The sequence below is a fragment of the Silene latifolia genome, chromosome 6 (assembly GCF_048544455.1).
Source record: "Silene latifolia isolate original U9 population chromosome 6, ASM4854445v1, whole genome shotgun sequence".
Taxonomy (NCBI): domain Eukaryota; kingdom Viridiplantae; phylum Streptophyta; class Magnoliopsida; order Caryophyllales; family Caryophyllaceae; genus Silene; species Silene latifolia.
In genome coordinates this window covers 11,015,831-11,028,985 of record NC_133531.1, presented here as the reverse complement: position 1 = coordinate 11,028,985, position 13,155 = coordinate 11,015,831, and the positions used below count along the sequence as shown (strand labels likewise).

The 13,155-nt window shown below is 42.8% G+C and overlaps 1 protein-coding gene across 2 annotated transcripts; it reads right to left on the bottom strand.

The window, feature by feature from the left end:
- Positions 1-1,271: 1,271 nt before the first annotated feature.
- LOC141586321 (purine permease 3-like) lies at positions 1,272-5,512 on the bottom strand. 2 transcript variants are annotated; one of them, XM_074407512.1, is made up of 5 exons: positions 5,073-5,512; positions 4,715-4,804; positions 3,837-4,150; positions 2,460-2,890; positions 1,272-1,837 (listed from the first exon to the last, which is right to left on the bottom strand). In XM_074407512.1, the coding sequence occupies exons 3-5, from the start codon at positions 4,111-4,113 to the stop codon at positions 1,484-1,486; spliced, it is 1,062 nt and encodes a 353-aa protein (XP_074263613.1). In that variant the 5' UTR covers positions 4,114-4,150; positions 4,715-4,804; positions 5,073-5,512; the 3' UTR covers positions 1,272-1,483. The 2 variants fall into 2 exon arrangements, with proteins under 2 accessions (XP_074263613.1, XP_074263614.1); XM_074407513.1 differs by having other exon boundaries at positions 4,715-4,807; positions 5,073-5,383.
- Positions 5,513-13,155: the final 7,643 nt, after the last annotated feature.

Genomic DNA, 13,155 nt, shown 5'->3' with positions numbered 1-13,155 from the left:
TCTCACATTCCCTATCCGCAAACCTGGTTTAACTACAATCAAGCTAAATCTTATTCAGGAGGATCTCAAGTGAGTGGCTTTGGGATGTCGGGCGGCTATGGAGGAAGAGCCGCTAGTGAAGGTGGTGGTTTGAGATGCTATAATTGTGGTGACCTTGGCCACAAGAGGAATGAGTGGACTAGCACTCCAAAGAGGCCCAACTGGAGGTTTGGGCAAGGTAATTCTTACCCCACCCCTTCTTAAAGTGGAACTAGCAACCGGAACTCGGGAACATGGAGCAACCAAAGGAATGCCAACTCGACCTACGATGGTGGAATTAAATAACCGTGGAAACTTCAACCAGGGAGCACCATTAAGGGCAACAAGCTACATTGGAGGCAACACTTCGGGGGCTAGGCCAACGAACTCGGCAAGCACGGTGCATGCAAGGAGAGCCCAAGGCTAGTGGCAAGCTCTTTGCCATGGACAAGAAAAGCGTTGAGGAGGATGCTCATGTGGTCTCTGGTACATTTCTTATTAATTCTCATCCTTGTTTCGTTTTATTTGACTCGGGAGCCATACATTATTTTGTACTAAGAATCGTATGTTGACCCTAGGTGTGTGGGGGGGGGGGGGGGGGGGGAACTAGCTAATGACGACGTGTCCCTATCTTCTGGAGAATTATTGTGTGTTCAAGGGTGTATAAATAGGAGTCGGTTTTGGTACATGAGACAAATTTTCCGGTAAATTGTTTTGAATTTTCTTTGGAGGGGTTTGAAATAATTTTAGGAGTCGACCAAATCTGAGGTGAGATTTTGAAAACCTTGTGCCCTATCTTTGAAGGACATTGGGGTGACTTCATTTTCAACGACTGGACTTGGCTAACTCTGTCAAGTGTTGGTGATAGAAGTATATATCAATGGCCATAGTCGATGAGTTATCTGAATTCATGGTCAATTCAATTGAATAAAGCTACCCACCTATATGTGGGTTAAGTTATCTGAATTCAGGAAATCACTAATATGAACGGTTTTTCGCTTAAACTTCTTTGGTAAAGGAGGGAAGGGCTGGTCATTAGGAACCGGGTATCAAGGAAAGGTTTTTCAGTTGGAAGATTACTGTTTTCCGGCCGAAAGTTAGAATCAAGGACTATTTTTAGGCGATTTTTAGGAATTTTAGAGAGGAATTTTTAGAGAGATGTCATGTTATATTATGATTTATGAGTATATTACTCTCATGACTGATCAGTTATATTAGCTGACATCTGCAAAACTGCAACACTAGCGATATAAAAATAGTACAACCACATTGATGTAGCATCAAACCATAAAATAATCTTAAGCAGCAAATAATCCTCCCATCAAAAACAATGGAGGGTCTTTGTGATAAAAATGTTTGCACCTTTACATAAACCTAACTTTGGGTAGTAAATTCCTCAAACGATAATATTCTTAAACCTTAAAAAAAGAAACATTTAGAATTGCAAATCTTCACAATTGAAAGACTAATTAACAATCAAAGACACATCATCAATAGAATCAATGTGCTTCAATTCCTTCATCCTTTGTTTCTTGTTCTCCGTAACTTCGCCGTAAAAATAAGAGAGAAAACCCCAAAGAGAAAGAATTAGAGAAACACCTTTCTCGACTTGGAAGTTTTCGTGGTAGAAAATGACGGCCATAATTTCTGTGATCGGAAGTGCAAGTGCTATTATAACTCCGGATAGTAACGATGATCCATAGTGTATTACTCCGGCCGCGCCCAAGTAGAAACATTGCCATATTATGGCGTTACATATCATTACAACAAAGTACATTGTAGTACCAAGCTTGTAGTCTTGTAGTTCTTGTGCATATGTCTGCAATCATACGTTTTATAATGAGCTTCTCATTTGATATTTTAAGGTCAAAATTCGCAAAATTTTGACCTTAAAATGATCTAAAAATATAAACGTATTTCACAAAGGTATATATTTCAAAAAAGTGATGGTCTAGGGGTTGTCTTTCGACATTATGAAAACTCAAATCCCTCTTCAAAATAATTTCATCATTTTATTTTTTGAGATCAAATTCTAAAAACCCGACCTTAAATAAGTGTTAAAATATTAAAAATTAAAACATGATTATAAAATATTTTACATCCATCATAGAAATGTACTACGGAGTATTTTATAGGAAAAAAAATCCTGACTAGAAAAAACTAGCGTATAAATAATAAAGAAATATAAAGTTAAACTGATGTTTCGGAGACTGAAAAAAGTCAAATGAAAAGATATATGAAGTTTGAGAGACTAGTAGTAATTTTGTGACCATAATAAACCCCAACATTAATCATCCGAAAAACATTATGAATTGTTTAATTTACGATTAAAGTGTTGTCTTAAATTCAGACGCGTAAAATGAAATGGTAAGACAATTTTACTATAATGAACCCTATTACCAAAAAAAATGAAACTTTAATATAGACAAAAGATTATTTACCTTATAATCACCACTAGCAAACATGCCAAGAGTACACATAAGAGTAGCAGAAAAGGATAAAACCAGCTGAAACTCCATAACCAAAGAGTAATTTATACTCTGTTTAGCCTTCTTGTAAGCGAGTTCGATCAACGGAAGCATAACAGCAAAAAATGCAGATGAAGCAAGGGTTAAAAAGAAGCCACTGTAATACTGTAAACTTGTTTCACCTTCTGGTTTATCACTGCTTACATGAAGTGCTAATACTATTGCTCCAAAGGTAAGAAGTGCAACTGCATTTACTGAGTATGCAGTAAATTTTTGACCTACTAATATAAATGCAAATCCTGCTGTGAATGCTAATTGTGTTGCTAATATTAGGGATGATGTTGAGACTGGTATGTGTTTTACTCCGTATGCATAGCAGTAATCTCCTGCTCCTGCTACTATTCCTGCATGTCGCCAATTTTATGTTAGAATATAAAACCGATCATGAGATTTCAATTTTATGTTAGAATATAAAACAAATTTTATGTTATACTGGTCGATTCATGCAAGACTGTCTTATTATAAGATTTGCATGAATCGACCAGTATAATACCGATCATGAGATTTCAATTTTATGTTAGAATATAAAACAAATTTTATGTTATGTTGGTCGATTCATGCAAAACTGTCTTATTATAAGATTTGCATGAATCGACCAGTATAATAGGCTGGCTAGATAACATTTTCTTAGGGTTGGTGGAACATTTGGTTAAATAAGGCGGTCTCACGTTAAAAATAAGACGAACTATTAAATAAGTTTGTTCCAGATAAATAGTTTGAAACCGTTTCTGAAGATATTTATTGTAATTATATGTTATTAGGGTCGGGATGTCATTAGGGTTGTTATAGCTAGGAGTCGTTTGGTTCAACATACGAAGATAGAATTCCCGGGAAGATTAAATTCATATGAACTTGAAAATCATGTGAATTGTATAAATGTTGTTTGGTTGGATGTGGGAACTTCAATTCATGTGGGAATTTCCACTTACCTAGACTTCCTACATCATGTAGGAATTGAAGTTCCATAGGAAGTTCCATTTCCCATTAATTGGACAACCAAACAAGACTTCATTTAACTACTTCCCATGATTTTCCAATTCCCATGAATTTAAAAAGCAACCAAACAACCCCTATAATGTCGTAAAATACGAGTAGCATACAAGGCTAAAAAGTACTTAGTTGGTCTTGAACTAAAGAAAGAAGCATTCATTTGAATTATTTCATTTATTTATTTACTTATGATTAAAATCTGCTTTAAAAAGAATAAAAATGGTAAATAAACGATTCGAACAGATGCAATTCAATAACATGAAATCGTTTGCATTAGTGTTAAGCATAGAAGAAGAATACCAATGAGAGCAGCAAAGAGGGCCGTCATGGGCCGAATATAAACAAGCTTGGAAGCCCGGTCAACGGCCCGTCGTCGAAAGTAAGCAACAAGAAGAGGGACGATCATAATAGGCCAACCACCGGTTTCTAACCAAGAAGAAAGCCATATACTTTTGCCACCATGCAAATAATATAATCTCATTACTAACGGTCCACAACTTATACCCGTTGCTAATATCACACAATTTAATATTAGTAAAAATTTCTTCATATTTCTGCTTGTATCTCTTGACTCCATTTCTCTTGTTAATTCTTCTCCTTTTAACTTCTTAAATCTGCAATTTTCATGTTTATAAGGTAATTAATTAACATGTTCAATTAATCAATTATCCGTCTTTTTCTACCATTTTGGTATCGGATCAATCCAAAAAAAATGCACGCGTAAAATAATTTACTCACGAGTAGGTCTTCTGAGAAACGGTCGTCTCTCAATAAATTTATTGAGAGACTATTTTATAATTTTAAGAAAAAAGTTGTATTAATAAAATAGGTATAAATTATGATTAAAGATAAAATGAGTACATTTATTATGTAAATAAGTACGAAATTACTACTCATATGTTACAGTCAACCACAACAGGATCACAAAATACAAACAAAAAAGTACGGAAAACTGGTCTCCCGTGTTTCAATACCTTATTGAAAAACCGTCTCTCCAAAGTTTTAATGTTTACGAAATTACGTGTGAAGATTTAGGATAACTAGTTAGATTAAAAGTGTCAAATTATTGATACGTAACACCTTATGAAGTAAAAGAGGTCTTCGCCTAGTAATTAAGATAGAAATACTCGGAACACGATATTGCAAGTTCGAATTAAGTAAAGGATATATAGAATTACCTAAGAAATAGAAGGCCTTGAGTTGTTTTGCCGTGGTGATGAGTAAAACTCTTCCTTGTGGGGCCAGATTTAGATGTATGATATTAATCCCTGCTAATTTTCGGTACAAGCAAAAAGATTATTAAAATTACAAGTCGTAGATTAATTGGTGACGCTTCTTTTTATTGTGAAATCATAACTAGAACGTTATCGAATTATAAGATTGTTATTAAAAAAATAAGTAAAAATTAGGTGACCTATAGACAGTTTTTGAGATGATCCAATTCGAGAACGAATTGGAATGTAATCGGATGCTTTTTAAAATTACACTCACTATCCATTATACAATACACGATATAAATAGCAATTACAAACGTACCTTAACCCGGAACGTACGTGAAAAATGTTGGCCAATAATAAACTTGATCGGCAAGAGTTGGATAAAAGCAGGAAATGGTGAAGCAGGAGAATTAACAAATTATCCAAACTGCTGCTTATAAATAGTGAATTATCACGGATAATATATTTTATTATGGTAATATTATTAGAATGGAAAGTTTAGATATTTGAATGGAAAAATGCTATAAATTATAAGATTATTGGGCAATTAATCCGGAAAATAAAGCATGGCAACTTATCAATTTTTACTGTCAATAACTTATAGGGAGATGATGATTCTCAAAACAGAATATTTGTGATAAGTAACTCCCCTTTTCGCTTTTATTTTATGAATAAAATCCCACAATTATGATTTATGATGGATGTGATTAGATATTGAATTAGACGTCAAATATGGCTTCGCATAAATAGGCGGCCTATATCAACCACACAAAATCTCATTGAAGACGGCACGTATCCGTCACTTTGGAGTGACGGATATCATTTCCTCTCACAAATGACCCAAATAGATGAGAGAGAACCACATGGGGTGCCCCACCTTGTCCCCCGTATCCGTTTTATGAGTGGCATTACCCGTCACCTGCTCCGACCCATCTTCAACAAGACTTATTGTATCAACCAAGACACTGGATTTGTTTGCTTGTGGACACATACACTCTTGACTTTTCAATGCCTCATAAAGTGGGTAAGGGCAAATTGGTAAGCAAGCAATATAAGTTCCGTGTTTTAGTTGATTTGGTTAGCTGCTCTTTCTCTCTCTTTCATTTATTTACTTTTTTTTTTTTTTTCTTAAAGTTATACAAATAATCCGGCAGATAGTTTTAGACTTTTAGTAGTGGAATAGTTGGATTTGGACTCTAATTCTTGTATAGTAGCGGAGTGGTTAAACTCTAATTCTTGTACTCCCTTCTATTCTAAATAATCCTTTTTATTTTTTTCGTCTATTCACAATATTCTCTTTATTTTCTTATTTGACAATTTTTTATACTTATTTTAATCACCTCACCCCACACCACAACAATATCCCATAATACTCACACTTTATCTTATTTTAATCACCTTATCCCACAATAATACTTATTTTAATCACCTTACCCTACAATAATACTTATTTTAATCACACAATACCTTCCCTCTCTCCAATCTCCTACCCCCACACAAATATTTTACCATATAATACTCATTTCCTTAATTCTTGTGCCTCCCTTGAATAAGGAGGGTTATTTAGAATAGGAGGGAGTACATTACGCCATTCATTTATAAAATGGTCACATATGGCCCGTCTAAAGGTTTCAGATGAAAATGGCCGTCTGAAACAAAAATTTGTTTAAATCATGTTTATAGTTATTTTACTCATTTATATGTTACCTCATATTCTCTATGTTCTTCCACAATTATTTTTTGGTTGAATTTAGAGAGAGGATGATATGTGGAAGTAAATGAAAATAAGAGAGAAAATGTGAGGTCACAAGATACTATAACCACAAAAAATAGATAAATAAGGAAAGTAGAAGATCTTTGTGAATTTGCCGTTTTAGAAAATGTGGAAGATGTTCCGGGTGTAATTCCGGAGCAGGATTTGTGACCACGTAAGCTTGTAGAATGACGTCTTTTGCTTGTCTCTTCCTTTCGCTCTCTCCTGCAACAATGAACAAACTGAGGACTCGGCTTGGTACCGAACGAACTCACTCCGACGCTCAAGTCAGTAAACTTAAAGAGATTAAGTTGTGTGTTACTTGGCAAAGTATATTGTAGAGAGATAAGGGAGTTTATACCAGATTAATAGTGAGTTTTGGGATAGTTTTCGGATCCTTTTCTCAATGAGAGAAGTGGAGTATTTATAGGCTTTCACCTTTTGTCACGTAGTGGCCAAGTGGCCAAGTGGCTAGCAGGTGGAAAGACCGTTCTACCCTCGTACGAGTGACCCATGGCGGGCGTGAGCTGGTTGACTCCATGCCGAGGGGACTTGGATGTGAGTACGCGGATATGTCTCTCGGCCGGCTAGATGTCGAGACCGAGACCCAAGTGACAGGCCGACTGGCTGAGTCGGTTAGGCTGCCTAATACGTTGACTTGCTTTGACCTTCCTCAATATGTTGACTCGGTCAGCGGGTGCAGAATATGCCCCATCAATTTGCCCCCAGCGTAGTCTATGCCGTGGCATGGACCTTCGATGAGTGTTGAGCGTATTCTGCGCATGTTGGACTTCTTCCCCGGCTTCTTCTTCCTCGGCTTGGTTACTCGTTTCAGCCGCATCAGATCCCCTCCACATGGATGTGTAATGGACATCAAATGTGGAAAAGAAAATGGCGGCGCTGGCCGAGATCAAGGTTGAGAGTGTCGTGTGCTTTTGATTGCCCCTCCCGGCCGGTGCTGCCAAGCTTGGCTGATCAGCGGGCCGGTGGCAAGTAGATACCAAGGAGCGTGTCGAAGAAGATTTGTAACTGTATGTCGATTGACATTCCGTGGCTGCATGCTTGACACGTGGCTTGGCATTGATTGGTGGACGTTTCATGGGCTTTGCCCTGATTGGTCCGCCTCATAGGCTTTGCTCTATAAATAGAGCAGTTACCCCCTCATTTTGGCCATCAAAACTTCGTTTTCTCAAAAAAATTCCTCTTTCTTAGCTTTTTCGAAGAAATTTCTCTCTAGTCTTCAAAGCGTTATTCGGCGTAACACTTTCTTCCAAGGTAAACAAACAAATTTTTTCCAACTTTTTACTTGTTTAAATAATTGTTACTACTATGTCTTTTGCTGATGCCATGCCTAGTACCTCTGCGCCGGGGGGCGAACCGTCGCATCCTGATGAGCAGGAGCCACTGGTTGTCACCCCGATAGGGTTCGGGGGCCCCAAGTCTCCTTCTCCTGGAATTGATGAGAGATTTTTGGAGGGTATTGATGATGATGATGATGAGGCGACACCTTCTGTCGTAAAAAGGCCGCATTTCTCGTGGCACGGCGACGCCTGTTCGATCAATCCTGATCGTGCTTGGACGAACAAGTTCGCTAGTTGTTCCGGTTCTGACCTTTTTGAAGATCATTACTCCTTCGGCGAGGGGTATAGAATAATTGTTCCTGAGGGTGATCAGGCCGTCTGCTGCCCTCCCGAGGGTTGTAACGGCGTGTACATCATACACCTGGAGTATGGGCTCCGGTTTCCTTTTAATGAATACGTTGCTGCCATCATTAAAGCCATGAATGTCGCCGTGGCCCAACTGCATCCGTTGGCCATCAGGACGATTGTTGGCTTTGTATGGTTATGTCTTTTTAAAGGGGAGGCCCCAACGGTGAACCTCTTCCGCCGCTCCACCATCTTCGACGGACTACCCTAGGTGGCACGGGGTGGTACAAAGATACTGAGACCGAGGCGGGTTACGTTACCATTTCCAATTTGACATCTTGCAAGGACTGGAAGGGGCGGTGGGTATACGTCGAGGTTCCGGAGGACTATCCGCCGCCCTTGGTCCTTTCGAGTCGCGTCACTTTGCGGTGTGAGAATCAAGGGGAGCATGACGGATATGTCTCCGGAATAAGCTTAAGATGGACGCCTTGAAGGTCTATCTTAATGAGGACGAAAAGCGGACAATGAGGCTGTTTGAGGTCGAGAAGGATGGCACGCCGAAGGGATGGATGCCCCGACGCAGATCGTTCTTCGAGGATGAGCCGCTTTGCCACGTCGACCTCATACCTACCCTCAACCAGGGTAAGTGGGGTCGGTATGAGGCCCATCTTTGCTTTTTATGTTTCGTACTTGAGCCTTGGTTTATTTCTTTTGCTTAACTCCCGCTTCGTTTCTTTTCCGGACCGATTTGGCCGGAACCGCCCTCTCCGTCCTCGAGAGGTTGGGACTTGACGAGAACGGGAGAGTTGTTGAGCCGCATCCTAAGGCCGCGCCACGTGATCGCAGACGCCCCTCACGAACTTATGGAGCAAAGATTGAAGGCAATGGATGTGGCGGCGGCTCAAGCGCAGATTGCTTTGTAACGTCTTGCGTCGGAGACCAAAGACAACGCTCTGGCGACAAACGGCGTCAACTCCAGCTCAATCTTCAATCCCCGTAGTCCAAAAGGAGCGGGTGGTCGTCGATGTTGAAGAGGAGGTCACCGTTGTGGAGGGTCCTCCTCCTTCAAATAAGAGAAAAGAGGCCGAGCTCGCCGCTAACGCTTATTCGAGGCCGGGAAAGGAAAGGGACCAGTAGGCCCTCGCCCCAAGAAGGCTAAGACTGGTACGGATCTAACCCATGGCTCGGATTTAGCGGGTTCATTGGGCATTCCTGATGACAGGCTCTCTGACATGTCAATGAATGTTGACATGGATGCTTTGTCTGGGTTTTTTGTAGATCAGCCGCCGTCAGCTGTCGTTCTCACTGAACGGCAATTGGAGAAGCAGCCTGTGCAGGCGGGCGTTAGAAATGTCACCGTCGACTCCTCATCCCAAAAGGTTTCCCCCGCTCAGCTTGTGGCGGAAGGCAGAAGGTTGTCCAAGAGGCTGGGGAAGTGGACTGAACTAGCCGCCAATCATATTATGGAGCAGGAAGAGGTCATGGCTCAAGCTGGCCCCGTGCTCGAACGGCTTAGGATCGAGCTTGCGGCTTCTAAGAAGGAGGCCGAGAAGTCGAAGAAAGACTTCCAGGCCGCCATAAAGGACTTCCTCCCTGAGCGAAAGCTTAGAGAGGATGCTGAGAAGGCGGTCCTAGCCAAGAGGACCAAGGTTTAGGCTGCATTGGCTGATGCCGCTAAGCTGCGGGAGGAGCGGGACAAATTTGAGGGCGGCTATAACGCCGTGGTTGGGCAGAAGGAGAGATGGAAGATTCTGCATTCGGCGGAGGCGAAGGAGCACAAGAACACAAAGGCTATCCTTGCCCAGAGGGAGAAGGACATTGAGACGCTGAAAACCGTCATCATCCCTGACATGTGTGCCCAGTACCGGGACCAGGCCGAAGATGTTACCAGGGAGGTAATTAAAGAGCTCCTTCCCGTGGAAAGATTTTGACCGGCTTCTTGATGAGAAGGCGGCTGCTGCATAGGCAAAGGCTGCGGAGAAGGCAAAGGCGGCGAAGGCCGCTGAGGAGGCTGCGGAGAAGGCGGCTCGGGATGCTAAGGTGAAGGAGGCCAGGGAGGAAGCTGAGAGGGTAAAGGCAGGTGAAGCTGCCAAGTCGGCTTCTGGGCCGCCCACTGATGGTGATGCTGCTACTGCTGCCGGTGGCGAGCAGAAACAAGTATAGGGAGACGGGCGGTCGTCACCAAATTCACCGGCCCTTGACGGCTTCACTGTTCGGGGCCAACTATTGAGCCTTTCCTCCCTGCCATCCTTTTGGCGCTTCAAGTCTTATGTCTGTAACCTTTTGTTGTACCTTTTGTTTTTGTTAAACTTTGGTAGGTTGTGTTTAGGCTATCCCTATGGGGACGGCCGTCGATTTTGTTTTGCCTCACCTGTAAACATTTTTCAATAAAGTTTGTTTATTTTGTGTCCATTAAGTTGTCCTCTTACGTTTCAACATATTGAGCGCTTTTTCGTTTTTACTTTCGGCTTGGCCGAGGCAGTTAGAAGGCGCATCTCAATTGTACTTAAACGTTTTTAAACATGTTAGCATGTCGGTCGCTTCCTCCTCCACTCCCGGTCTTAGCCGAGGCGGTCAGATTTGCGCTTCCCAACTGCTGTTGTAAACATGTCTTCAAACATGTTGGCATGTCGGTCGCTTCCTCCTCCACTCCCGGTCTTAGCCGAGGCGGTCAGATTTGCGCTTCCCAACTGCCGTTGTGAACATGTTAGCGTATCGGTCGTTGTTTCCCCGTCACTCGCGGCTTTGGCCGAGGCAATCGAGGTTACGGCTCGACAGCGTTCGTATCTATAGACATATTGATCGCTTCCTCTGCCACTCCGGATTGGCGGGGCGGCAGATTTGCGTTCTCAAATGTACTTATACGTTCTTAAGCATGTTGGTCGCTTTCGCGAGTATCAATCGCATTGGTAGTGATTGCCGGTTGGCGTCTACTAAGCATGTTGGTCGCTTTCGCGAGTATCAATCGCCATTGCGGTGATGCCGGCCTTGGCGTGGCGTCTACCTTGGTACGACTACGGAGGGGACTCTTCATTTTGATGGAAAACTTGGATCACTCTTCATTAGATATAATCACGCTTTGGGGTGCCCACAACGGTCTCGGACACCTCCGCCGCTATATGAAGTATTTTCTAAGGTTGTCGTGTTCCAATGGCTCATTAGAGGCACTCCCTCCATGTCCGTGGAGCCGTCGTCCCCGGCCTCATTTCTTCAACCACTTTGTAGGGTCCTTCCCAGTTGGCCGTCATTTTTCCATGGACGTTTCCTTTGTTTGTGGCGGCGACTTTCTTAGGACTAGATCTCCTACTCTTAAGTCCCTTTTGTGGACCCTACGGTTGTATGCTCTTCTCATTCGGTTTTGATATCTTTGCCGCCAAGTTGAGCCGTGCCGTATCTCGACTTTCTTCGACCAGTGTCTAGGGAGGCTCTCGGGCATTCCTCATTTTCGATCGGGTCAAAAGTTTGCGTTCTAAATGTCGTCACCGGCCGCTTCAATTGGCGGGACGACCTCGGACCCATAGACAAGGTGGAATGGATGCCCGTTGCTTCTTTTTCCGTGGTTTGAAGTGACCACAGGACGCCGGGTAGTTCATCAGCCCACCTTCCCTTTAGATCTTCAACCTTCTTTTTCAACCCGTTCAATATTGTTTTATTAGCTGCATCCGCCTGCCCGTTGCTCTGAGGGTGGCAGACGGAGGAGTATGCGAATTTGATACCGAGCTCTTCCAGCTAGTTCATCACCATGTCACTCCAAAACTCTCGACCGTGGTCAAATACCATGACTTGGGGTAACCCAAAACGAGTTATGATGTTCTCCCAAATCACCTTTCTTACGGCCGCCGTGGTCTTGGCGAGTGTACCGCGACGACCTCGACCCATTTGGTGAAGTAGTCAACGGCGACGATCGGGTACTTCCTTCCTCCGGAGGTCAGTCGGAAATGGTCTTAGTAAATCCATCCCCCATTGTGCAAATGGTAGGGGACTAAGTCACCGGGTTGCGAGTCTCGGGAAGGTGCATGTATTACCGGAGCATGCATCTGACAATTCTTACACTTCTTGGTCTTTGCTCTGGAATCTTTCAACATGGTAGGCCAGAAGTAGCCGGCTCGGAGAGCTTTGTGGGCCAGCGTTCTTGCCCCCATGTGGTGTCCACAGATGCCTTCGTGAATCTCTGTCAGTATTAGCTCCGCGTCGGCTGGGCCAACACATTTCAAAAGTGGTCTTATTACGGACCTTCTATACAATTCTCCTTCGAACACCAAGTACCTTGCTGCGATCCTTCTCATCTTCTGAGAGAGACTGCGGTCCTCCGGTAACTCTTTTGTAAGTTTGTATTTCATTATCGGAGTCATCCACGTCGTCTCGGCTTCGATGTCGCCCACCATGCCGATGGTCTCAGTGATGCTTTTAGCATTCCTGATATCCACTAGCACGGTTCGACTGACATTCTTGATGCTTGAACTGACAAGTTTTGAGATAGCGTCGGCTCGGTTGTTCTCAGACCTGGGGATGCACTGTATTTGGAAAGATTTCAATTTTGCGGTGTCGGCTTTTACCCTTTTCAGGTACCTCGCCATCCCGTCGTCTCGAGCCTCATACTCTCCTCTGATTTGATTGGTCACTAGGAGTGAATCTGTCTTCAACACAATATGCTCCGCCCCGGCAGCTCTAGCTAACTCGACTCCAGTTATCACCGCCTCATATTCGGATTTGTTGTTTGAGGCCGAGAAGGTAAACTTCAAGGCGTACTCAAACTCGTCCCCGTTAGGGGCCTGGTGATAAGGATGCGGCTCTGAGTTTGTTCGCCGTGGAGGACCCGTCGGTATATACTTCCCATACACCGGGATGTGATTCTTCTTGATATGTGCACTCAGCCAGGAAGTCTGCAAGCGCTTGCCCCTTTATCGAAGGTCTCGGCTTGTACTGAATGCCAAAGCCGGAGAGCTCCACCGCCCATTTGATAAGTCTGCCGGATTTTTCGAATTTTTCTAACGCTTTCTCCA